This window comes from Chanodichthys erythropterus, chromosome 9 (genome assembly GCF_024489055.1).
Source record: "Chanodichthys erythropterus isolate Z2021 chromosome 9, ASM2448905v1, whole genome shotgun sequence".
Lineage (NCBI taxonomy): Eukaryota > Metazoa > Chordata > Actinopteri > Cypriniformes > Xenocyprididae > Chanodichthys > Chanodichthys erythropterus.
The window spans coordinates 38199706-38227705 of record NC_090229.1 but is presented as its reverse complement, the minus strand read 5'-3'; the positions used below and the strand labels follow the sequence as shown (position 1 = coordinate 38227705).

Below are 28000 nucleotides of genomic sequence, written 5' to 3'. Positions count from 1 at the left end.
TTTTTACTATTACAGCTCTCAACTAATTGTGAAAACTGTTGATTTATAGCATGATATTCAGATCGTGGCATGAAAGGTTGCAGTGATGAACATTGTAGTCGATCGCAGACATGTTGTTGAGCTCATGAAAGCAGTGATCTCGTCATTGAAACTCAATTTCTGCACACTAATGAATGCTTTAATCATAACTAACAGTGCAAACGCCATATAAATAAGAGATTTGTTGAATAAAATGGGAGTTTTGGCGTGAGTCACTGATAAACTCTCTCTGATTGACAGCTCCAGCGATTGTAAAGGGAGCATTCTTTGATCGCTTTCAGTATATAATTTAAATAACAGATTATTTTCATCCTACTAAGAGGAACAAGGTGAAATTTTGCGTTTAGTCGCTGGTTTGATTTACTGACACACAGACAAAGATCATTTGACTGTACATGAATCATTAATATCAGATCAGGCATTAGAATGAACACAGTTACTGACATGTTGTTGCATTACTGTCGAGTCCATATCGTAAAAGTCTGTTTGCACTGAAATGCGATTGATTTACCAAAGAATCCACAGTGAAATGAACCGAATACAAATAAATAAAGCTCAACTGAGACATTCACATTATTGAGAATAAATAACCATATTCCTAGCATTAGGATCCTTTGAAAAGTAATGTTATTTTAGTCCTGTATCACTCTCATCTCACTAACACACCAGTGGGCGGGGCTAATGATGCAATGATGAAGTAGGCGTTGATTTCTTCTGTGGAAGCGGAGTTTCAACTATGTCATAGATGGACACAATCAGTTGTTCGCTGGATCTGGTGTCAATAAAAGCTTTTATTGGACTAACAAGGAAGTTTTCAGTTGTGAAACTTAAAGGATATTCTTATATTACGATGACCTCTTATATATCAAAAGCTCAAGGAAAAGTTGATTTCTCAGTTTATCACCCCTTTAATTTACCAACCGCAAGATACAAACAATATATGGACAATATTTTTTCAATCAATGCAGTAAAGCAAATCACAATAAATCTATTTGGTATATAGATCTTATTTTTAATTTAATTTAAAAACATTTGCCTGTTAATCAATGTATTATCATTTAACAACAGAAAGAAAGGTTTATTAAAGATATGTCCTTAAATTCGTTAAATAAAATCAGTTTAAAGCAAATGAATAACACAGCGCAGTGCAGTAGGCCCTATATTAATAAAACTCAAACAAGCAGCAGAAACGATTTCTCTCATTATACTTGATAATTACGCCATATAAATTGGCACTTCTTTTAGGAAAGGATCGATCTCAGACCATTGGCTAACACTGTGGAAAGGTTCTCTCACAGTTCCAGTAACATTAATAGACTGGTTCTCAAAACGATAGCATGACTTTGTCTGTACATCATTCATGGAACGTTTTTCTTCCTGTGTCATTTTAGCTGGACGTTCATCTAACAATTTTTAAATGTTCTGGTTTCAGAACATTCAGAGAATATTCAAAAGTCACAAAGTAAAATGTTACTTTAACATTCACATAACCAAAAAAAAAGAAGTTTGAAAACACTTGAAAAAACTGTTCAAAATGTCCAATCAGAGAAATAACATAATGAAAATGTAAAAAAAAAAAAATTCTTAGAAAATATTTTTTTAGCCTGGTAGTCCTGCAGAGTTTAGCTCCAATCCTAATCAAACACCTGAAGCGGCTAAAGAAGGTGTTCACCATTACTTGGGTGTGTTTGATCAGAGCTGGAACTGAAGTCTTTTCAGGACAAACATAATGAAAAATAAACAGAAAGGCACATATTATAGCAAGAATTGAGTTTTTTCGTCCAGGCTTTTGGCTTCAGCACAGGTTGGGAAGTCTGTATTGATTTCCATGTGCTCCAAGGCATTTTTGAAGTAGAAGGACCTGAAGCAGGTCAGCAGCACCGGGCTCTTGATCTCTCCACCCGACAGCTGTTGATGGAGTCGTTCCAAGTCTCGAGGCAGAACAAAGGTCCTGCAGCCTCTCAGCTCAGTTTGCACGCTCTTGTTGTCGTGGTCCAGGTTGATGACCCAGAACTTGTCCCGGCCGTGCGGGTCATGGGCAGCGCTGGACACTAGGTTGAGGGTCTGGGTGAAGAGAGTGCTGGCAGACGCTGAAACAGCGTCATCGGTCATGCCAGGAACGAGGTTTGATTTAAGGTTGTCTGCAAAGAGAAGCATTCATAAAAGAAAATGAAGTGTGTTTTCAGTGTCTTTTCTTTATATGATGTAGAGTTTATCAGTAATTGCCTAATATTGAGACAGTCTGTACATCTTCATTCATCTGCTTCACATTCTAATGAGTCACTGAGAATTGTCGGTTACACTTAATTTTAAGGAGCCTTAGTTTATATGTTATATATATATATATGGCGCCTAGGCCTATATGTATATAAAGGGATAATTTGACTAGAAGTGTAATTATTTATTTCATAAATAAAACAAAACACCTTTCATCAAAAATGAGATAAGTATTTTATTCACAAATGTCACAGACACGCCAGGATCTGCACCCAGCCAATCACGTCGCACTCCCTCACCAGAGTAATGATCATACGCACCTGACACTCATCACCATTCCAATCAGCAGCACCATAAGACACTCACAGTCACTCCGTCATTGTCCGGTCTCATTAACGCATACTAACCTGAATGCTTACCTTACAGACTACTTACCTGTCTCCAGTGTGTCTCCTAAATCCTCTTTGTTCTCCAGTCCTCTGTGAGTGTCTCTGTGTAGCGTCTGCTCCACGTCTCTCAGCCTTCATCGAACCTGGTGTGAAGATCAAGTCAAGTATCACTGTCTTGATATATATTCTGTTTGGAAACCTTGTCTGCTTTCACTCACCTGCTTACTGCTCTGGTTGTCTCAATAAACATCGTAAACTGTACCTGTGTCTCCGACCTCCTCTGTATGTAACAGAAGCTGAGCAACCATGGTGAGCACTGCAGATCCATTCCAGGACTTGGTTACAGCACTTCGTCGCACTCTCACCAGTACATCCACACCAGCACCAACAGCGAGCACTTCCGCAGTCCACGCTGCATCTTCTTCTCCGTCTGTGATCGCCAGTCCCATGGCCAAACCGACGCCCTTCTCTGGCTCGGTGGAGGATTGCAACGGATTCATCCTGAAATGTTCGCTGGTTTTGGAGATGCAACCGCACCTGTACCCTGATGATAAAGCGAAGGTCGCTTTTATGATTCAGCAACTGGACGGTAAAGCTCCGCTGGGTGGAAACCCTTTGGACTCAGAACAGTCCTGTCGTGCAATCACTCTCAAGCTTTATTAATCACTTCAAGGGAGTTTTTGGGAAACCTTCATGGGACTCCTCCATAGGTGAGAGACTGCAATCTGAAGCAAAGTGCTTTATCTGTCTCTGATTATGCTTTACAGTTCAGAACCCTAGCGGCAGTGAGTGGTTGGAACGAGAAAGCACTCATCTCCAGATATCGTCAAGGTTTGGATCCACGTGTGTGGTTGCATCTCGCTGCATACAAGGATACCATCGGGCTCGAGAAGTTCATCCAACTCTCAATAAGATTAGCCACTCGTATGCAGCTGTGCATAGAAGAGAAACAAAGCCAGCGACTATTTCCTTCTTTCCTCCGCCAGCCCGAATCCGTCAGCTCCCCAGAACCAACCAGCCCTGACATGCAGATTGAAAGATCATGTCTTTCTCCAGGCTGACCGAGGGTCTCTGTTTGTATTGTGGTCATCCTGGGCATTTTTAGAGCCGAATGCCCCACTCATCCTTCCTACGTTAAATCATCAAAATCCACTCACTATTATCGCCAACCTTACTGCTGCTGATATTTGTATTCCAGTCAATGCCTTCATCGACTCAGTTTGCCGAAAGTTTACCAGATCCATGCAGTAACTGGTCGTCCTCTCCGTCAAGTTCGTCACATGGTGGGCCCTCTGCGTCTGCAGATTGGCGTTCTTCATCAGGAGGAAATTCATCTGCTGGTTCTGGAGGATTCTACATCTGACGTGATTCTGGGGTGCCCATGGTTGGAGCAGCATGATCCCATCATCTCCTGGCGGACAGGAGACGTCCTGAAGTGGGGTAATCAATGTTTTCTTGGATGCTTCCCGGTACTACAAGCTCCAAGTCGAGCTCCAAGTCGAGCTCCAAGTCGAGCTCCAAGTCGAGCTCCAAGTCGAGCTCCAAGTCGAGCTCCAAGTCGAGCTCCAAGTCGAGCTCCAAGTCGAGCTCCAAGTCGAGCTCCAAGTCGAGCTCCAAGTCGAGCTCCAAGTCGAGCTCCAAGTCGAGCTCCAAGTCGAGCTCCAAGTCGAGCTCCAAGTCGAGCTCCAAGTCGAGCTCCAAGTCGAGCTCCAAGTCGAGCTCCAAGTCGAGCTCCAAGTCGAGCTCCAAGTCGAGCTCCAAGTCGAGCTCCAAGTCGAGCTCCAAGTCGAGCTCCAAGTCGAGCTCCAAGTCGAGCTCCAAGTCGAGCTCCAAGTCGAGCTCCAAGTCGAGCTCCAAGTCGAGCTCCAAGTCGAGCTCCAAGTCGAGCTCCAAGTCGAGCTCCAAGTCGAGCTCCAAGTCGAGCTCCAAGTCGAGCTCCAAGTCGAGCTCCAAGTCGAGCTCCAAGTCGAGCTCCAAGTCGAGCTCCAAGTCGAGCTCCAAGTCGAGCTCCAAGTCGAGCTCCAAGTCGAGCTCCAAGTCGAGCTCCAAGTCGAGCTCCAAGTCGAGCTCCAAGTCGAGCTCCAAGTCGAGCTCCAAGTCGAGCTCCAAGTCGAGCTCCAAGTCGAGCTCCAAGTCGAGCTCCAAGTCGAGCTCCAAGTCGAGCTCCGATCCATGTCTGTGTTACATCCATTGAGAGTCCATTGGAAAAGAGATCCATCGACACACCTGACTGTTTCTCCCACTTCAGTGACGTTTTCTGTCCAAAGAAGGCCTCCGAGCTGCCTCCCCATCGGCCATGGGATTGTGCCATCGATCTTATCCCCGGTGAGCCAGTGCCCAGAGGAAAAATCTATTCCTTGTCCATCCCGGAGGAGAAGGCTATGGAGGAATACATCACTGAGGCGCTATCAAAAGGCTACATCCGCCTGTCTACTTCCCCTGCTGCATCCAGTTTTTTCTTCATTGCCAAGGAGGACGGAGGCTTGCTGCCTTGCATCGATTACAGAGCACTTAACAAAATAACAGTCGAGTTCAGATATCCACTTCCTCTCGTCCTGTCTGCGCTGAAACATCTCCGCGGAGCCACTGTGTTCACCAAGCTGGACCTCCGCAGCGCAAACAACCTCATCCGAATACGTGAGGGGGACGGATGGAAGACGGCCTTTGTGACCCCTACTGGACACTACGAATACTGCGTCATGCCTTATGGACTCGTCAACACCCTGTCCGTATTTCAGGATTTCAGGTGCTCCGGGAGTTCCTGCACAAGTTTGTGATCGTTTACATCGATGATATCCTCATCTACTCCCAGAGCCTGGCCAAACATCGCCATCACGTTGCGGAGGTCCTCCAATGCCTGAGGGACTTCAACCTGTTCCTGAAAGCAGAAAAGTGCATCTTTTAGATAGAGCTCCGATGCTCTATCACGTATCCACAGTCCCAAGGAAGGTCCTGAAGATCCTGAGTCCATTTTTTCAGAAAGCCTCATTGTCGCCCCCCAGGTTTGCAATACATTCCACGGACACGACGCATTCCACTAATTCACTCCTCTCACGCGTCGCTGGGCACTGGCCACAGAGGGGTCAATGAAACCCTATCGCTGCTAAAACAGCGCTTCTGGTGGCCCAACATGGCAGTGGATGTCAGGAGGTACATTAAGGGGTGCAGGGAATGTGGCATGTCCAAGAGCCCCCTTCATCTTCCCTCCCGAAAGCTACAACCTCTGCCCGTTCCAACTCGCCCGTGGTAACATCTAGGAGTGGATTTCGCTCACTGCTCTGGTTGTCTCAAGAAACATCGTAAACTGTACCTGTGTCTCCAACCTCCTCTGTATGTAACAACAAAGGCTTGTCCGGTTCATATTTAAAGCTCGTTTCCATGGAATAAAAAAAGGTATTTGGGACTTTTTAACTTTCTCAGAATTGCCCGTTTATATTTCACAATTCGGACTTTATAACGCAATTTTTTTCCAGATTTTATCATTTGAATATTTTCCCTTGTAATTCCCTCACAAATTTTTTATCTCACGTCTTTTTTTCTCTGAACTGTGGGATATAGACTTGCAACAGCAAGTTTTAAAGGTCAAATTCTGAGATAAATTCACAGTTCTCTGAAAAGAATGTCAAAATTGTTTGATAAAAAGTTGCAATTACCTGGTTTTAATTTTCGTTTTTTCTCCCACGGCGGAAAATTCACAAAGTGCATTTTGTCCACAAAATGTTTTTGCACATTCCATTTTGTGATTGGGCACATCATGAAATGCATATTCCTTTGAGATTTTAACTGGATGAAATGCATTTTGTGACATGCTCAGTGCATTGTGTTCATGAAAGGCGTTTTGTGTAATCCACATGAAAAGTACATTCACTACAAAATCTGAGCCAAACACATTGGTGCTGACAGGAAAACAACAAAGTTTGTTACCAGTCTGTGTGCGTCGAGGCGGTAAGATGATCAGGACTCGGTCAGCGAGGTCAGCCTGTGTGTGGAGCCAACGGAGCGGCCCTTGTTCAGCTAGACTTCCTCTCTCCCACACGTCGATGACTACAGTTACACCACCGCGACTCCTCAGGAATTGAGTCAGGAGCATCACAGCGCGCTGAAACACACCATCTACTGCAGGATACACCACCAACACCCGCACGGACGAGACGCGCTTCGAGCCACGAACCCACCAGAGGATTTGACCTGGAAGAGGACGAATGAGATGGGAATGACTAACTGCTAATATCTCTCCACTATATGTGACCTGGAGAGTCAGAAATACTGGACTGGTCAAGACACATTTATCATAAAATATTTGGTCACACTTCACATTAGGTGACTTTAACAACTATGTACTAACTACTAAGACTATTTACTATGCAATTACATGTTGTTCTGTAAAATTCCCACATTTAGTGCTAAAGAGCGTGAGGTATGGTTTAGGAGTAAAGGTAGGGTTAGGATTATAAATCCTAGAGTTAGATTTTAGGTTAATGGTTGGGTTATGTTTAGGGGTAAAATTAACAGTGTATACAAATATTAATTAAATACAAGTATTTTAAATGCGATTACAATGCACCAAAATGTATGTACATAATAAGTATTTTGGATCAAATGGTACATAGTAGGTAAGGCCACCTGATATAAAGTTTGACCCATTATTTTTTTGGGAATTGTATTTTCTCAATTTCTCAATAAATCCATTCACGCACAGTTTGGAACTAAACAGTGAATGAAATAACATGTTATGACTGGAAAACAGAGATCACTTGAGACATTAAACCACTGTAAGAATATCATTCAAATGTATGCATGACTTTTTTTCTTTTGTGGAATATAATCATATTTTGTCAATCAATCATACTGGAATGTCTCACTCTAAAACCTAAAAGTGAAATTAAATTAAATTAGTCTGTTCCCCGAAATAGTAATTTATAAACCCCCGAACCCGTTTAAGGGTAATAATTTAAATGATGTCCAACAAATAAAAAACATTACAGGTACACAAATGATAAAGCTCAGTTTGCTGAATCCATTCTACAAGAACACTTTTTTTTTTTTTTGTTAGAGTTACTGGCTACAGTCTTAATTGTTTAATTGTTGGTGATTTTAATATCCATGTAGATAATAAAAAAGACGCATTAGGATTAGCATTTATAGACATTCTAAACTCTATTGGAGTTACACAACATGTAACTATGTTACACAACACCATATGTTACACAACACCATATGTATGTGTCATCATACTTAAGATCTAATATTGTCACATGGAATCGATGTTGAAATTCTGCAGCAAAGCGATGACATCTCGGATCATTATCTAGTCTCATGTATACTCCATTTAGCTAAGGCTGCAAAACAAACTCCCTGTTACAAATATGGTATCACTTCTACCACTAAAGAATGTTTTATAAATAAACGTCCTGATTAGTTTCAACTCCTCGGCATACCAGATAGCTTAGAAGAACTCAATGTTGCAACAGAAACCATCTTAACTAACTCTCTTTTCCAGCACTTTAGACACGGTTGCTTCTTTGCACTCAAAGATGATTGAGGAAAATAGTCAGACACCATGGTATAATGAGCAAATTCTGTTGAAGAGAGCAGACCAAAAATGGAGTGCTAGAAGAAAACAAAACTAAGGGTTTTTCGCATTTCTTGGAAGCTGTCTTTCCATGAAATGTGAAAAACCTCTAGTTTTGTTTCCGTTATCATCATACAATTTTAGAATTTTTTATTTGGTGTTTCGAATTTGTTTTTTTTTATATTGAAAACCTGAAGCTGTATTTTTAATTAAATATTTGCAGTCTAAGATTTCAGAACCAAAAATACGCTTTTTGAAAATACATTTGTAGAAAATTATACTATAATTTTTTTTTTTATTCTGTTAAATATGAAATGGCCAGGATTCATGTTTAAAATTAAAAATGTAAACAATTCAAATCATATTATCATATTTCTATCTCCATACTCTGTCAGGTCTTCGTCGTCCATTAGGAACTTGGCTGTGCTCTTTGATACCAATCTTTAGTTTAAAAGCCACATTTCTAGCATCTGTAAAACTGCATTTTTCCATCTTAAAAATATATCTAAATTACAACATATGCCCTCAATGACAAATGCAGACAAGTTACTTCATGCGTTCATGACATCGAGGCTAGATTACTGGGTGGTCGCCCTGCTCGCTTAATAAACAAACTCCAGCTGGTCGCAAAAACATCAGCTAGAGTTCTTACTAGAACCAGGAAGTATGACCATATTAGCCCAGTTCTGTCAACACTGCATTGGCTCCCTATTAAACATCACATGCATTTAAAATGGTTTGGCTAAATGGTTTGGCTCCTCAGTACTCGAGCAAGCTTTTAACTCATTATAGTCCTTCGCGTCTATTGTGATCTCAAAATTCTGGCCAATTGATAATACCTAAAATAGCAAAATCAACTGAAAAATAAATCCGTTAAAGGATTGTTAGGCTACATACAGTTGTGGCTAGAATTATTGGCACCCTTGGTAAATATGATCAAAGATGACCGTAAAAATAAATCTGCATTGTTTATCCTTTTGATCTTTAATTCATAAAATTAGCAAAAATATAAACTTTCATTGAAGGAAAAAAAATTGAAAGTGGGTGTAAACTCACATTATGAAATAAATGTTTTTCTCCAAAACACGTTGGTCACAATTATTGGCAGCCTTTTATTCAATACTTTTTGCAACCTGCTTTTCCCAAGATAACAGCTCTGAGTCTTCACCTATAATGCCTGATGAGTTTGGAGAACACCTGAGGACAGATCAGAGATCATTCCTTCATGCAGAATCTCTCCAGATCCTTCAGATTCCAGCTCCATGCTAGTGCTTCTTCTCTTCAGTTCACTCCACTCATTTTCCTTAGGGTTCAGGTCAGGGCACTGGGATGGTCATGGCAGAAGCTTCATTTTGAGCTCAGTGACACATTTTTGTGTTGATTTTGTTTGTTTTGGATCATTGTCCTGATGGAAGATCCAACCACAGCCCATTATTGGATTTCTAGCAGAAGCGGTCAGGTTTTCTTTTTTATCTGTTGGTATTTGATAGAATCCATGATACCATGTATCTGAACAAGATGTCCAGGACCTCCAGCAGAAAAATAAGCTCACAACATTAAATATCCAGCAGCATATTTAACTGTGGGCATGGGGTACTTTTTATCCATGTGTGCACCAAACCCATCTGGTGGGTTTGCTGCCAAAAAGCTCTTTTTTAGTTTCATCTGACCATAGAAGCCGGTCCCGTTTGAAGTTCCAGTCTTGTCTGACAACTGAATATGCTGGAGATTGTTTCTGGATGAGAGCAGAGGATTTTTCTTGAAATCCTCCCAAACATCTTGTGGGGATGTAGGTGCTGTTTGATCATTTTTTTAGGCTTTCTGAGACTCAAGACTCAACTAATCTCTGCAATTCTCCAGCTGTGATCCTTGGAGAGTCTTTGGCCACTCAAACTTTCCTCCTCACCGTGCATTAGGATGATTCAGACACTCGTCCTCTTCCAGGCAGATTTGTAACATCTTTAGTTGATTGGAACTTCTTAATTATTGCCCTGATGGTGGAAATGTGAATTTTCAATGCTTTAGCTATTTTCTTACAGCTACTTTCTATTTACAATCTTTTGCTGCACATCAGAACTATATTCTTTGGTTTACTCATTGTGATGAATGATTAAGGGAATTTGGCCTTTGTGTTTCCTCATGTTTATACTCCTATGGAAAAGGGAATCATGGCTGGACAATTTCATGTTCATGATCACCCTGGTGTGCTAAAAAATGTAAATATGAATAGGAATATACTTCAGAGATATTTTACTAATAAAAAATTCTAAGGGTGCCAATAATTGTGGCCAACGTGTTTTGGAGAAAAACATTTATTTCCCCCCACTTTCAATTCTTTTCCTTCAATGAAAGGTTAGATTTTTGCTAATTTTATTAATTAAAGATCAAAAGGATGAACAATGCAGATTTATTTTTACAGTCATCTTTGATCATATTTACCAAGGGTGCCAATAATTCTGGCCACAACTGTAAATTAGGTCAGCCAGAACTGGGAACACTTCCTATAACACCAGATGTACTTGTTACATTGTAAGAAGAATGGCATCTGCGCTAATATTAGGCTCTCTGTTTAAGAGGTTTCCATAGTCAGGTGTATTCGGCCCGTATCCAGATCAGATGGTGGACCTGCGCCTAGATACAACCACAAAGCAGCCATGAATATCAGCACCCTCTGAAGGCCTCGTTGACACGACGAGTCCTATGCACAGACCTATGACCAGCTTTGTCTGCAGACTGGCATGAAAAATCCGATCTTCAAGTAAAAGGAACTGGATAAAATATGTATGTTTGAGTCCCAAGCCATGTAATGTGGAGGGTTCGGGAAAGACCTGGCAACCTACCCCGGAAAAGTTATTGCCAAGAAAATTCATGGACAGTCTCTCGTGAATGGCAATGCTTTACTGGGTGGTTGTCCTGCACGCTTAATAAACAAACTCCAGCTGGTCAAAAATGCCAATTACTTACAAAGCCCAAAATGGTTTGGCTCCTCAGTACTTGAGCCAGCTCTTAACGCATTATAGTCTTTCACATCTATTGCGATCTCAAAATTCTGTCCAATTGATAATGCCTAGAATAGCAAAATCAACTGCAGGCAAGAGATCCTTTTCCTATTTTGCAACCAAACTCTGAAACAGCCTTGTTCAGGCAGCAGACACACTCTGTCAGTTTAACCTGGCATACACAACACATCACATTTCTAAAATTCAAATCCGTTATCAAAGGATTGTTAGGCCACATAAATTAGGTCAGCAGGAACCGGGAACACTTGCTATAAAACAAAAAAAGGTTGGGGAAAGACCTACCCCGGAAAATTCATGGACAGTCTCTCGTGAATGGCAAGAGATGGCCACAGAGTCCCCAAGAGTCGGATACAACTGAAATGGTAATAGATAGATAGACTTGACTGACTTTCCAATCAATTCCCCATGGGTAAAATCAAGCACTGTCCTACATTTATTCATGTTCTAGAAGCCGTTTCACTCATACAGCACAATAGGGAAGAAAAGACTACCACAACTTCTGTTTCTTTTGACACGGTGAATCATCAGATCCGTCTGTCTAGCCTCTCATCACTGGGCATCACAGGTACTCCATTTCTCTGTTTTGAATCCTATCTCACAGGAAGGTCTTTCAGGGTTGCCTGGAGAGGGGAGGTATCCAAAGCTCATCAACTGACCACGGGGGTTCCACAGGGTTCAGTTCCTGGACCCCTCCTTTTCTCCATTTACACTACATCACTTGGTCCCATCATTCAGGCACATGGTTTCTCCTACCATTGCTATGCTGATGACACACAACTCTTCCTTTCATTCCATCCAGACGATCCCACAGTAGCTGCTCGAATCTCAAGCTGTCTGGCGGACATCTCGGCATGGATGAAAGAACATCATCTACAGCTCAACCTGGCTAAGATTGAGCTTCTCGTCTTCCCTGCCAATCCGACTCTAAATCATGATTTCAGCATCCAGCTTGGCACATCCTCAATTACTTGATGTAATTACTCAATTACTTATTCCTTGATGACCAACTGTCCTTCAAAGACCACATTGCAAAGACAGCTCGGTCATGCAGATTTGCACTTTACAATATCTCTCTATTGTAGCTTATGATACTCTGAGCACTGCCTATAACTTTTATTATGAGCACTTCTTGTCTATTTGCCTCGTCATGACGACTCGCTTGTTGTATTCCTCACTTGTAAGTCGCTTTTGATAAAAGCGTCTGCCAAATGAATAAATGTAAATGTAAATGTTTGATGCCAACTTTAAAATTAATAATTTGCAACAGATTTCTAGCTCCCAGCATGCTTTGTGTCAGACTGAATAAGGAGAATGAATGTTGAAATTAAGTGTTATTGTGTTTTTCATCTTTGAGTTTAACTTCCTTTTTTTTTTTTTTTTTGAGTTCTGCCAACTTACTAGAGTTTCCTCATTTTGTTTCCATACAATGGAAGCCAAAGGGCACAAAAACTTGTAATCTAGTAACCAATTATCTTCAAAATATCTTCCTTTGTGTTCCACAAAAGAAAGAAAGAAATGCAGATTTGGAACAAAATGTCAGTGAGTAAATGATTATCTAATTTTCATTTTGGGGTGAAATAACCCTTTAAATCATTTCTACATAAATCTGGTTTATTCAGCTTTGCTGTCCCACCAGGAAAGTGGCTCTGGGTACCGGTTCTCCCCATACCTGTTTATAAAGGTGTGTAAGCAGGTTTTAAATCATTTTATTGTTCACTTACACATGATGCAGCAGCAGAGAAGTATCGAAAGGAAAATAAGCACCAGCATGCATCCAGCACCAATGGCCAAATCAGGCCTGTCTGAAACAGAAAATCCCAAGAGTAACCAGACAAAGGTTCTGAACAGACAATGTGTAAAATGAGAAGATGAATTATGAGATACTCACCCCTACACTTCACTTCATGCTGAGCATATCTATCATGCGAACATGATGCTTCAAAGTGAGGTAATATCTGCAATCAGATAATGCCAGACCAATGTTAATTAAAAAGTCCTTTAAAATTACTCAAGTCAGTTATTATGTGTTAAAAAAGAGCATTATTCTTTATTTTGATAGGACAGGCAAGGAGAGACAGAAAGTGAAAGGAAAGGAGAAAATGGGTCAGTTTTCCTACAGAAAATATGTCCTGTAAATTAACTTTTTACTCATTGGCCTATATTGAGCAAATTAATAGTAAAAAGTTATAACAAAAAGTTAATTTCCATTACTTTTCGAAGTGGAACTCTACGCTGCATCCTCAGTTTGAATGCTTCGCGTGTGCCGGTGTTAGAAGCATGTGTGTTATACGGCAATTTTGATTGGCTATCTATCACAGTTAGGAGTTGTGTGTTATATGTCTAGGAGAGGAGGCTCTTCCTGTCTCAGGTCATTCAATCTGGCAGAGAACATGTTGTTGGCCTGATCAGATGTGCCGGGAGTTGAGGTGGACATGCTCCTCTCTGGTCCATCTTATGAGGAGCTGGTTGATGTAATGACCCCTTGCCACAGCCAAATTAAACCTAGACAGCAGGTGACCCCGAGCCGGATCCCTTTACAAACCGGCGAATCCACAGAAAATAGCAGTCGCAAAATAGATTCGGGCCACATCCGTGGAAACGAACGCACGTTTTTTCTGGAGTTTTACAAGATGAGACGGCAACAGTTGGTATCGTACCTCAAAAAACTTCAAGAGTGGTCAAACTGTTCTACTAATGAATTAATTTCTTACTGATTATGTCTGGGAGCTTTTTTAGATCGGTATTGAATCGTAATCAGAAGGTATGCTAACAATGCAAGGCAATTTTACTTGTATAGCACATTTCATACACAATGGTAACTCAAAGTTCTTTACATAAAAAAGAACCTAATACATAATAAAAATAGAATGCATAAGAAATAAAAATAACAGTAAAAACAGAGAATACTGCTATCTAGATGGAAGTGTTAGGAAGTTTCAGGGAGTTTTTGTTTTCCATCAGAGCGGATCTAAATGGATCTTCCTCATGAAGACGGTCAGTGGCCTGTTGTTATATGTAATTGACAATTTTCAATCGATTTTTTTTTTTTTTTCCGTTAAAGTTTGCTGCGTGATAAAGTTAGTGACTGGCTAGCATTAATTTAGTTAATGCTTAAGCTAGTAACCTGGTTAATTTCCTATAATTTGCCAACTCTCTGACCCACTGTCCTGGAGAGGTCAGTGGAGGAAGAGGAATCTGCCCGAGGTAGACTGGATGAGTGATTCCCCACTCCAGTCCCACTCAAATGTGAAAGGGCTCGCTGAACACGAGATTACAGGAATGCCCCGAGTTGAAGATTCAACTATCTTGCTCCCAGTACGACGTCCACTCGATTGCTGCAATGGTTAATCTTTTGGGGTTAAATGCCTCTCCATTTGACCATCAGACTATTGCATTAGTATTGGCTCTATATGTCACAGTACATTTGCTCCATCCCTTTCAATCGATTGCCTCTGGCTTATGGTGATAAATATTGTGTTTAGTCATGTGTGTTACCTCAATGGTGTTTTGTATTGTTTTGTGCACCTTCTATATATTAGATCTGATATTATAGTCACCCATATTGTAAGGTCTTCACAGGGACCCGTGTATTCCAGTTCTACTTGACATTCTTTGCATCCCTGTAGAGCCAACAAACAAATAAGGAATGACAGAACAGGCAGAAAAAATGTTTTACTACACCAGCAGAACTTGTTTTACTTGTTTATACTTAAAACAAGTGAAGAGAATCTTATGCATATTATAAAGATATTTTATTTGAAAACAAGTCTTTGTATCTTATGCTGTATGGGTTTTCAAGTAAATTTATTTAAAAGATTTTTAGATATTTTATTTATTTACTTATTTTCCTGAGGGTTGCAGTGTTGTTTGTGCTTGGAATTCATTTTAGCATGAAATGAAATGTTGAAGAGGAACATACCTCTTTTTTCTCAACAGTTTTTAGTAGATCTCCTTTTTTTGTCAGTTCGATGGTGTATCTGTCCGCCGCAGAGCTCGCATTGAAGTTCACCACTATTTTATCATCATGAAGGACTGAATAAATCTGAGCGTTCCATCGGACTTTAGCTGGGAAATCAATCGAACAGGGAGAAGAGCAGTCAGTCCCCAAATCACTGAAAAGGTATTAAAAGTATTAAAGTGGAGTGTGTGTCAGCCTGCAGTGTTTGTGCTCCAGACATCAATGATTCCTCAAATGGAAAAAAAGATGTGCTGTTATTTTAATAACTGATCAGATGCACAAATTTAAGCTGCTGGATAAAACTAGTGAAAAAGTCCCACAAACGTACATTGAAGGAGAAACCCGAGCCATATCTTGATACCAGAGCTGTGTATGAAATTCATGTCAGGTGTCAGACATTTTGTACTGATGTCTGAAACCACATTGAAGATGATCTAGTCTAGAGCGCACGTTCAATCTCATAATGCACGTAAAACAATTAGAAGTGAGTTTGCATGTTCTCCTCGTGTTGCTGTGTCCCTTGTGCAGGAGTTCTCCTCTATATCAGTGTCACTGTTACTGAAATCCCTGAAACACCTCCACTGTAGTCTTGAGTTTTCTTCCAGGAACGAACACGTCACAATATTCCTCATTTACATAATTCCCACCCACGGCATATGCAAAATAAAGGGGCGGGGCCTGGTTGAGTTAGTTAGTATTGTGTTGAAACTGGTGGTTATGGTAAGGGGTGGGATATTTTTAAAGAACACAAAGCGCTTGACCAATCACAACACACTGCTCCAGCCATCAGATTGGGAAGACAGGAGCTGAATAATGGAGAATATGAGGAAAATAATCAACATTCAAGCAGGAAAACCTGCAAAAACAACATCAAGACTTTGTAAAAGAGCATAACAGAGAAGCATCTCTCTGAGCATATGTTGTTCTAAAACTTGGATATACCTTTCAGCATTGATGGTGCCTTTCCAGATGTGTAAGCTTCCCATGCCACACGCACTCATGCAACCCCATACCATCAGAGATGCAGGCTTCTGAACTGAGCGCTGATAACAACTTGGGTTGTCCTTGTTCTCTTTAGTCCGGATGACATGGCGTCCCAGTTTTCCAAAAAGAACTTCAAATTTTGATTCGTCTGACCACAGAACAGTTTTCCACTTTGCCACAGTCCGTTTTAAATGAGCCTTGGCCCAGAGAAAACGCCTGCGCTTCTGGATCATGTTTAGATACGGCTTCTTTTTTGACCTATAGAGTTTTAGCCGGCAACGGTGAATGGCACGGTGGATTGTGTTCACCGACAATGTTTTCTGGAAGTATTCCTGAGCCCATGTTGTGATTTCCATTACAGTAGCATTCCTGTATGTGATGCAGTGCCGTCTAAGGGCCCGAAGATCACGGGCATCCAGTATGGTTTTCCGGCCTTGACCCTTACGCACAGAGATTGTTCCAGATTCTCTGAATCTTTGGATGATATTATGCACTGTAGATGATGATAACTTCAAACTCTTTGCAATTTTTCTCTGAGAAACTCCTTTCTGATATTGCTCCACTATCTTTCACCGCAGCATTGGGGGAATTGGTGATCCTCTGCCCATCTTGACTTCTGAGAGACACTGCCACTCTAAGAGGCTCTTTTTATACTCAATCATGTTGCCAATCGAGCTAAGTTGCAAATTGGTCCTCCAGCTGTTCCTTATATGTACATTTAACTTTTCCAGCCTCTTATTGCTACCTGTCCCAACTTTTTTGAAATGTGTAGCTCTCATGAAATCCAAAATGAGCCAATATTTGGCATGACATTTCAAAATGTCTCACTTTCAACATTTGATATGTTATTTATATTCTATTGTGAATAAAATAGAAGATTATGAGATTTGTAAATTATTGCATTCCTTTTTTATTCTCAATTTGTACAGTGTCCCAACTTTTTTGGAATCGGGTTTGTACAAACAACTTATATTTAAATGTAGATATGAATTACTTAATTATTTGTTTTTAGCTCATCACAGACAGAGTAAAGTCGGGCAAATCCTATATAACCCCCCATCTATGAACTGAACAAAAGACATACACTTTTCTTCCTGTTTGATAAATATGAATTCATCCATTAAATGGCATCAATAGAAAAATTAGAAGAGTGTGAGCTTTGAAAGGAGTACTTCAATCGAAAGCCTTCTTTAAATAAATAAAAAAATCCTGCTCCTAGTGTCACGTTCATGGTTTCAAACACAGCTCAGAATATCATGTTTCAGTTGAAGTGTCTGAAGATCTCCAAATGAAAAATATTTTTGAGGAAATAATGAAACATCAAACCACATAGAACAGAGATGATGAAATGAAGATGAAAACTGACCTGTTTCGAAAGACTTGATATAATTGTCCTCCTTTGCAGGTGGTGGTGGTAGGTTATAGGCCCAGATGGTATATGTGTTTGAAGGACAAATGGGTAAATTTGACACAGTGAAATTGAACCACAGCTGTCAGTCAAGAAAAGAGTGAGGTTAGGAATATATCAATGTTTTCTGTGATGCTCGATGTCCTTTGACTGGCACTGTGATGCTGTAGTAAAGGCACTGATGACTGTCTAATGATATTAAAATGAGGCTCTCATCTTCAGTCTGTTTTCTGATCCATCTTCATAAGGCTTTCCAGACAAAGAAATTATGTTCTTCCATATTTTTGTCTTGTTTTTCAGTAAAATGTTTGAGTAAGAATTTAATTTTTTTATTTTAATTTTAATTTTTTTATTTATTTTTTTATTTTTTTAGTAGTAGTACTAAAGTTGTCTAAAGGTCATACATTAGTATCATGAATCAATGTTTTTCTGGCATCTTCCTCATTCTGTTATGAAATACGCAGTGTGATCGGCATATATTTACCTGTTGTAGAGCATCGAGATTGATGTGCTTTGAGGTAAATGGAGGCTGGTATTCACATCTATAAAATAACTCTGAAGTAACCTGTATCCATGTGCTTTTAAGAGTGTGAATGGTACCTAAGAAGAAAATATTCATAACGAATTTATGCAACAATGTACAACTCAGTCTAAGATATTTAATAAACAATTCTTCACTATTACCATAATGCAATTAATACCCATTTTTATGCCTTTTGTTTTTTTTTTTTTGAAAAACAAAAACAAAAAAAAACAATGTGAAAAACGTGTGTGTGTGTGAAGTAGAAGTCTTCTCCGGTCCTAAAATCTGTACCTGATACAAATCACTTCATACTTTTTAATTCATTTATTTATTTAAAACCTGACCTGAGACAGAACACTCTGACCAGATAAAATTAGATCAAGTCCAACCCAGTGGCATTTATATTTGAACCCGTCTGGACCCGAACATAAAAGGCATTGACGTGTGCAAAGCCATTGTCCTGCTGACTAATTTGGCTGCTGCTCCATTACTTTCATTTATTTATTTAATTCACATATTATTACTTCATTATTGCCTGCCCAATGGATAGGCCTGACATTTATTTTGTCTTTCAGCTGTGACCAGTGGATTGGAAAACTAAACGTTCCCTTTCGAGGGAACTTGCACTATGTTGGTAACGACACTTTGGGGAATTCCTCCCAGCGTAGCGCATCTGAAGAATGAATGAAACTATTCCAATCCTGATTGGTGTTGCGTCATGACGGAACTTTCGCTCTTCAGCAAGCGCTCTCTGTTATTGTTTGTCTTATTTGGTGTTGTTTGTCACAAAGCATATATTTCATCATGGTGAGTGAACAGTTTAAGAAGTGTGCACATCCCTGCCCGAGGTTTATAACGAGTGGGGACACACATTAGATGTGTGTGCTTTGTTCGGGAGTGCAGCGCGCCCGGGCAGCTCTCGAGGGAGCTGCTTGTGCGCACTGTGAAGCTCTGCCAATCAGAGTGCTGCGCTCCTGCTTGGCAGTGTTTGATGAGGCCAGCCAGGCTCACGAGCCCCGCGGTTCGGGTCCTGCGTCCGCCGAGGCGGTGCGCCGGCTTACATTGGGGGCTCGCAGATGGAACTGGCAAGAGGGCGCGAGACTTCTGCGGCACATTCTCAGTCCTTGTCTGACAGTTCCGATGTTCCCGCTCGACATGCGGAAGCCCGCCCCCTGACGGCTTCTTCCGCACAGGAGGAGAACCCGATGTTTGAGCTGTCTGATTCAGAGGAATTAGACGTGTTCGGCATCGAGGCAGGTGAAATTTTAGAGAGCTTACCACTGCATTCACCTGCACATGAGGAGCTTGTTGATGTGTTAACACGTGCTGTGGCCAAACTTAATGTTGACTGGCCACAAGAAAGCCAGGAAGTGCAAGTCAGGAGTAAATTAGATGAGCGCTTCCTGCAACACAGATCTCAGCCACAATGCCGGGTTTAACATTTTTTCCTGACTTGCACAATGAGTTGTGTAAGTCATGGAATAAACCTTATTCAGCATGTTTGTCTAACCCTCCTGTGTTAGACTATAGTAACATTATAGGAGGGCGTCAGTGCGGTTATGGGACGATGCCTCGGGTGGAAGAGGCTTCAGCCAGCTACCTCTCTCCTGACGCTGTATCGTCCCTTAATGCCCCGGTGCTGCCCACCAAACCCTGTCGGCTTGGTGCACTGGTGCATGCCTGCATACTATGGCGCTTATGCAAGCATACCAGGCCGATATATTGAAAGATTTAGATGAGGGTGAGGGACCAACTCCAGAAGAAGTAGCGGAGTTGCGTCTCTCCGTGTTACCAAGGAGACGGCCCGTGCCATCCAGCGAACGCACGCTGCAGTGTCCGCCCCAAGGGCTTGTGGCCTGGCAGCGACAGCGTCCGCACACAGAAAATCTTTTTTGATCTTTTCCTGCAGGTATTCCACTTCAGGGGATCATGAACGATACTCAAAGAACACCCGAAGTCAGCCTCGAGAGGCTGATTCCCTTAGTAGATTATGTTGGGGCATGGCAATGCCTTCCAAATGTATCTCCATGGGTCCTGCATAAAGTAGTAAAGGGGTACAGACTGCAGTTCGGTTGCCGCCCCCCAAAGTTCAATGGGTGGTCTGGACAGTGGTGGACTCAGAGCAGGGTTGGGTGATGGAACAGGAAGTTCACTCCTTGTTGGTAAAGGAGGCCATAGAATGTGTTCCTCCACCAGACAGGGTGTCCGGGTTTTATAGCCGGTACTTCATAGCTCCCAAGAAGGATGGGGGGTTGTGTCCAATTTTAGATCTGCGGCACTTGAATCGTTCTCTGAGGAGATTCAGGTTCAAGATGCTCACTATTCCCACCATCATAAGTCAGATCAGATCCAAGGACTGGTTTGTCACGATAGATCTAAAAGACGCATTCTTCCACGTTTCCATCATTCCTTCTCATAGGAAGTTCCCGAGGTTCGCTTTCGGGGGTGAAGCGTTTCAGTATCGGGTTCTTCCGTTTGGCCTAGCTCTCTTCCCTCGCATGTTCACAAAGTGGTATCTGCAGCTGCATCAAACATAAAACCTTTTGGTCTTCTGCACATGAGACCCCTACAGTGGTGGTTAAAAGCCAAGGGGTTTTAGGGAATCCGTTCCGTATGATTAGGGTCACACGCGATGCCTTTGTGCCCTCTCCATATGGAAGAAACCTTGGTTTCTGTCCCAAGGCCCAGTATTGGGAGCATCATGTCGCCGAAAAGTAATTTAGACAGACGCATCCCTTACAGGTTGGGGCACGGTCATGGACGGACACTTTGCGAGAGGTCTGTGGCAGACACAGCATTCCACATGGCACATAAATTGCTGGCGATCTACGAAGCTCTGAGGAGCTTTCTCCCAGATCTCAGCAGTCACCATGTCCTAGTACGAGCCGACAATATGTCGGTGGTCTCATATTTGAACCATCAGGGGGGTCTGAGGTCGCGCCCTCTGTGCAGATTGGCGCAAGAGATCCTCTTGTGGTCCCAGGGGAAACTGTCGTCTCTCAGAACGATGTATGTTCCCGGGGACCAGAACCAGGGAGCAGACGTCCTGTCGAGGCAGGGGTTGAGGCCCGGGGAATGGAGACATCCGATGTGGTGAAGTCAATATGCGAGAGGTACGGCCCAGTGGAGGTGGATTTGTTTGCATCTCGAGAGATGACCCACTGTCCACTGTGGTTTTCTCTCACGCATCCAGCCCCGTTGGGGTTGGATGCCATGGTACAAACATAGCCAAGGCTACGCCTTTACGCTTTTTCCCCAATTGCTCTGCTCCCAGGAGTTCTGGAGAGGGTCCGGAAAGAAGGGGTCAGTCTATTGCTGGTAGCCCCATTCTGGCCAGCCCGAGTATGTTTCTTAGACATCATATCACTCCTGGCAGGCCAACCATGGCAGATTCCTCTCAGGAGGGATCTGCTGTCTCAGGCAGGGGGCACGATATTTCACCCTCGACCAGAGCTGTGGAAACTGTGGGTCTGGCCCCTAAAGGGGCTCAGTACCTAGAGGCTGGCCTGTCGGCTGGAGTGATCGAGACCATAATAAGTTCCAGGGCTCCTCCTACGAGGAGATTGTATGGCCTAAAGTGGAATGTGTTTTCCACTTGGTGTAGAGAGCATCAGTTGGACCCAGTTAACTGCCCGGTGGCTTCAGTACTGGAGTTCCTCCAAGACTGCTTCTCTGCTGGTCTTACGCCGTCCACACTAAAGGTGTACGTGGCTGCCATTGCAGCTTTCCACGCTCCTTTAAGTGATGGGCCTCTGGGGAGGCACCAGTTGGTCGTATGTTTCCTCCGTGGTACATTGAGGATGAGGCTTACGACTTTTTCCAGAGTCCCAATTTGGGATCTGGCGGTGGTTCTTAAAGGGCTGTCTCTTGTCCCCTTCAAACCTCTTGAGTCGGCTACGGCGATGAACCTGACTTTGAAGATGGTCTTTCTCCTAGCGATTACTTCGCTCAAGAGAGTGGGGGATCTCCAGGCCTTAGCTATCTCGCCGACTTGCCTGGAGTATGCCCCTGGAAGAGTTAAGGCCATTTTACACCCTAGGCCTGGCTATGTGCCAAAGGTGCCATCTAATGTGGCACGGCCAGTGGTTCTTCAGGCCTTTCATCCTCCACCTCATGTGTCAGCAGAAGAGGAGAGGCTTCATCTGCTCTGCCCTGTCAGAGCATTGAATGTTTTTATTCAAAAGTCCTCTCTTTGGAGGAGGTCAGAACAGTTGCTGGTGTGCTTTGGATCACCCAAGAAGGGACTTCCTGCTTCCAAGCAGACGATTAGTAATTGGATTATTCAGGCTATTGCCTCGGCTTATCAGGTGCGTGGTTTGCCTTCACCTGTGGCCTTGAGGGCACATTCTACTAGAGGCATGCCGTCCTCTAGGGCCCTCCTGTCAGGGGTCCAATTGCAGGAAATCTGTGATGCAGCTGGGTGGTCCACCCCGCATATTTTCTTCAGTTTTTATAGCCTGAACCTCCCTCCACTCCGGGTGCACGAGTGCTCTCGTCTTAAGTTGTGCCTGGTTCAGCTTCATACTAGGACAGGCATGTTCGTTTTGGCATAGTGGGTATCCGTTCCCCAAAGTGTCATTACCGACGTAGTGCAAGTTCCCTCGAAAGGGAACGTCTCGGGTTACGACTGTAACCCTTGTTCCCTGAGAAAGGGAACGAGACACTGCATCTCTTTGCCACACCTCCTTATGCCTGGGAGTGGCTTGCTTCATTGCAAAAGCTGTTGTGTGCCGGCGTCCCTTTGTAGCTTCCGTTTATGCCGTCACATGTTATGTCATGACACAACACCAATCAGGATAGCCAGTAATGACATTTTCTCTCTCAAGATCCATTAATGTACTAAAACATATTTACATCAGTTCATTTGAGTACAGTGGTTCAATATTAATATTATAAAGCCACAAGAATATTTTTGGTGCGGCAAAAAAAAACAAAATAACGACTTATATAGTGATGGCCGATTTCAAAACACTGCTTCAGGAAGATTTGGAGCGTTATGAATCAGTGTATCGAATCATGATTCGGATCGCTTGTCAAACCGCCAAACTGCTGAAAACATGTGACTTTGGTGCTCCTAACTGCTGATTCGACACAAAAGATTCATAATGCTCCGAAGCTTCCTGAAGCAGTGTTCTGAAATCGGCCTGATGTCAAATGTACTCACAAAATATTTGAACAATCAAGCTTCAATTGCTTTTAACTAACAAAACAATCTTGTGCCAAATAAAAACAAAAATCTAATTAAATTTATATAATACAAAAATTTCTAAACACACAAAATACAATTACAACAATCACTTCTGGTTTTAAATGTTAATTAATATTGGCAATCTACATCAAATTATTACATCTTAATTTCCAGGATTTGATTAATGTACCACAGTCATTTTTGATAAATGGTCCATAATTCCAACAATTACCATTTCTTGTGATTTGAAAAAAAAAAGAGAAAAAAACACATATATCCACCAACAAGAAAAGAGATGTACAGATGTATGACTGATCACACATTTACAGCCCAAACAGAACTAAATAAAAAAAAACTGATTTAAAACTGAGTTAATGTTATAAATGTAAGATGTGATGTCACTTACTATCCACATTAATGGCCCATCTTATATTGAGTGAGGTTTGAGATTCACTCAGGTCCGCAGACACAGCATGTAAGGGTGAAGGGATAGACTCATGAGACGTATACAATTCTATAGGGTTAAAATCTGCTTAAAAAATAAATAAATAAAATTAGGGTTTTTTTTGAAAGAAAGAAAGAAAGAAAGAAAGAAAGAAAGAAAGAAAGAAAGAAAGAAAGACATGTGTACACTCACCTTCTTTGCGACATACAGAAACCTGTAATCAAGGATTTAATAAATTACTGATCAAAATATTTGCATTATTATTTCTGTTATGAGATTATGTTACTTACTATACTGTGAGAACTGCTGTCAGAAGTTGTCCACTGGATTAATAAGACAAAAGCAGTGATTTCCCTCATGAGGTTCAGAAGATCCATCTGAACAGACTCAATCCAGAAACGACAGTCCAAGGCAAACTTCAGATTCTAATTATTAAAAAGTCTGTATTCAACTGCCTAATTCAAACTTAAAAAAAACTTTAAAAAATTAACATAATGGATTGCAGACCACCGCTTTTTGGCAACAAACCTTCTTCAGGGTCCAACCTTGAACACAAGTTGAAATGAGCAGCGTCTCTGCTTTATCTCTTCTCATGAAACGCCCACAAATCACATGAACACAAGAACAGATTTACACAGCTCTGCTCACAGATCTCAGTTCCTGTCCTCTCTGTCTGTCTATCTATCTGTCTGTCTATCTGTCTGTCTGTCTATCTATCTATCTATCTATCTATCTATCTGTTTGTCTGTCTGTCTGTTTGTCTGTCTGTCTGTCATCTGTCTGCTATCGTCCGTCTGCTATCGTCTGTCTATCTGTCTGTCTGTTTGTCATCCATCTGTCTGTCTGTTTTTCTGTCTGCCTGAACTTTTATCTCACATTTCTGAATTTTTTTTCTCAATTTCAATTGCAAGTTTATGTCTCGCAATTCTGAGAAAAAAGTCAGAATTGCCAGTTTATATAGATAGATGATCTATCCGTGCACATCATTATTTTTTTAGATTCATGTAAACTCCAAAGGCCACAATAGAGAAGAAAAGACTGTCGCAACTTCCTGTTTCATGCTGACTTTAACTATAAATGTGCTTGTGAAAAAGCTACTTGTGGTGAACTTTACCATCAGTGTTATTGTTGTGGATGTGGTACAGAACAGATTTTTGTGGCTTTGATAATTCAGTAGAAAAGGGTGGTTAGATTTACTGGTTTAAATGTTTTTTTTGTTTTTTTTTTTTTAATTAACAGGTTCTGTAAATATGTTTACATTTACAGTTGTGTTCAAAATAATAGCAGTCCAACATAACTAACCAGATCAATCATTGTTTTTGATAGAAATTATATTTCTACATGGCAAATATCTTACTAATAGATGTAGTAGAGTAATAGAAAACCAACAGACACAACAGTCATGTGTAATTGAATCATTAATTGAAATGGGCGTGTTCAAAATAATAGCAGTGTGGAGTTCAATTAGAGATTAATCAATTTCAATTAATTCTGTGAAAAAACTGATGTCAAAGAAATGGTCCTTATTTAAGGACGAAGGCAGCAAATGTTGTACTGTGCATTTCTCTCTGAAAATCAGAGTAAAATGGGTCGTTCCAGACATTGTTCAGAAGAACAACGTACTTTGATTAAAAAGTTGATTAGAGAGGGGAAAACATATAAAGAAGTGCAGAAAATGATAGGCTGCTCAGCTAAAATGATATCCAATGCTTTAAAATGGCAACCAAAATCAGAAAGACGTGGAAGAAAACGGAAATCTACCATTCGAATGGACCGAAGAATAGCCAAAATGGCAAAGACTCAGCCAATGATCAGCTCCAGAGAGATCAAAGAAAGTCTAAAATTACCTGTGAGTACTGTAACAATTAGAAGACTATGTGAAGTCAAGCTATCAGCAAGAAGTCCCATTGTTGAAAAAACGACACGTGCTGAAGAGGTTACAGTTTGCCAAAGAACACATTGACTGGCCTAAAGAGAAATGGCGCAATATTTGGTGGACTGATGAAAGCAAGATTGTTCTTTTTGGGTCTAGGGGCCGCAGACAGTTTGTCAGGCGACCCCCAAACACTGAATTCAAGCCACAGTACACTGTGAAGACAGTGAAGCATGGTGGCGCAAGCATCACGATATGGGGATGTTTCTCGTACTATGGTGTTGGGCCTATTTATCGGATTCCAGGGATCATGGATCAGTTTGAGTACATCAAAATACTTGAAGAGGTCATGTTGCCTTATGCCGAAGAGGAAATGCCCTTAAAATGGGTGTTTCAACAAGACAACGACCCCAAACACACCAGTAAATGAGCAGCATCTTGGTTCCAGACCAACAAGATTAACGTTATGGAGTTAAAATTTTATAAAAGGAATAAATAGCCTACTCCTATAGCTAGGCATACACAAAATATATTAAACCTAAATAATCCTAAATAATTAACATATTAACAAAATGAAAGAAAAAAACTGCGACAAGAGGTGCATCTATAGCTATGATGAGTTTCGATTCATTTTTGAGAAGCAAGTTCACGGAAAGGAATTGATTGTCTTGATTGCTTTTTCAAGCAATGTTATTGTGAGTGTACAAAAATAATACTTATACCTTCACAGATTCGAATGGTGTTACTGTTATGACCATAAATGTCTGAGTATTTTCACTGTTTCCGCTTTTATAAGGAAATTCAAGTGAACGCGCCAGCGCCTCATGCGTAGGCGCAACATAGGCTATCAGTTTTAGTACCTACTATAAATTGACATTGCAGCCTGTTCATTGTCAAAATAAAATACAGTCAACCAAATATAGAAAAAGTTACACTGCTCATTTTAAATAGTCTGTGTATAATCAGAGCGTTTAAATAATAAATAGGCTAGGCTATTTAGCATCCAAATACATAGTGCGTATGGAAACATTTTATACCAAATGGGTTTAGTTTAGCTTTAAATTTAAATTAAATAGTACTGAGACTGCTCTCGTTAGAGTTACAAACGATCTACTCTTATCATCCGATCGTGGCTGTATTTCTCTATTAGTGTTATTAGATCTCAGTGCTGCTTTTGACACTATCGATCACAACATTCTTCTAAAAAGACTTGAAAACTATATTGGCATTAGTGGAATTGCTTTGGCATGGTTCAAATCATACTTATCTGACTGTTATCAGTCTGTAGTAGTTAATGAAGAGATGTCGTATCGATCGCAGGTTAAATATGGAGTACCACAAGGCTCAGTACTAGGACCGTTGCTTTTCACTCTGTACATGCTGCCCTTAGGAGAGATAATTAGGAAGCATGGTGTTAGTTTTCACTGCTACGCTGACGATACTCAGCTCTATATTTCCTCGCGCCCTGACGAAACCTACAAATTCACAAAACTAACAGAATGCATAGCTGACATTAAAAACTGGATGACAAGAAATTTCTTATTATTAAATTCAGAAAAAACTGATATCCTAATCTCGTCCTCACGAAAAAACCTTGAATACTCTCTAACACTTGAAGGGTGCTCCATTAAATCTTCGTCCTCAGTTAGGAACCTGGGTGTGCTCTTTGATACCAATCTTTCATTTGAAAGTCATGTTTCTAGTATCTGTAAAACCGCCTTCTTCCATCTAAAAAATATATCTAAATTACGACATATGCTCTCAATGACAAATGCGGAACAGTTGGTTCATGCATTCATGACCTCAAGACTAGATTATTGTAACGCTCTACTGGGTGGTTGTTCTGCTCGGCTTATAAACAGACTACAGTTGGTCCAAAATGCGGCAGCTAGAGTTCTTACTAGAACCAGAAAGTATGACCATATTAGCCCAGTTCTGTCAACATTACATTGGCTCCCTATTAAACATCGTATAGATTTTAAAATCTTGCTACTTACTTATAAAGTTCTAAATGGTTTAGCTCCCCAGTACCTAAGTGAGCTCTTAATGCATTATAGTCCTTCACGTTTATTGCGATCTCAGAATTTAGGCCAGTTGATAATACCCAGAATATCAAAATCAACTGAAGGCGGCAGATCCTTTTCCTATTTAGCACCTAAACTCTGGAACAATCTTCCTAGCATTGTTCGGGAAGCAGACACACTCTGTCAGTTTAAATCTAGACTAAAAACACATCTCTTTGCTCTTGCATACACATAACACATTACCAATACATTAACATTTTTCAAATCCGTTAAAGGATTGTTACGCTGCAATAATTAGGTCGGCCGGAACCGAGAACATTTCCTATAACACTAGATATACCTGTACATCAGAATAAGAAT

At 41.1% G+C, this 28000-nt stretch overlaps 1 protein-coding gene across 2 annotated transcripts; it reads right to left on the bottom strand.

The window, feature by feature from the left end:
* Positions 1-826: 826 nt before the first annotated feature.
* LOC137026699 (interleukin-17 receptor B-like) lies at positions 827-24240 on the bottom strand. 2 transcript variants are annotated; one of them, XM_067394132.1, is made up of 11 exons: positions 24034-24240; positions 23936-23957; positions 23705-23827; positions 18072-18187; positions 17546-17669; positions 15157-15302; positions 14795-14857; positions 13126-13192; positions 12959-13039; positions 6570-6833; positions 827-2180 (listed from the first exon to the last, which is right to left on the bottom strand). In XM_067394132.1, exons 1-11 carry the CDS (start codon positions 24118-24120, stop codon positions 1795-1797), a joined length of 1479 nt encoding a protein of 492 aa, XP_067250233.1. In that variant the 5' UTR covers positions 24121-24240; the 3' UTR covers positions 827-1794. The 2 variants fall into 2 exon arrangements, with proteins under 2 accessions (XP_067250233.1, XP_067250234.1); XM_067394133.1 differs by having other exon boundaries at positions 17546-17576.
* Positions 24241-28000: the final 3760 nt, after the last annotated feature.

Excerpts from the sequence above, each read along its gene's own strand:
- LOC137026699 (XM_067394132.1), bottom strand. The coding sequence starts at position 24,120 with ATGGATCTTCTGAACCTCATGAGGGAAATCACTGCTTTTGTCTTATTA. Across the intron at positions 23,828-23,935 it reads TTCTGTATGTCGCAAAGAAG|ATTTTAACCCTATAGAATTG; the intron begins GTGAGTGTACAC and ends TTTTTTAAGCAG. Across the intron at positions 2,181-6,569 it reads GCCTCGACGCACACAGACTG|ACAACCTTAAATCAAACCTC; the intron begins GTAACAAACTTT and ends TTCTCTTTGCAG.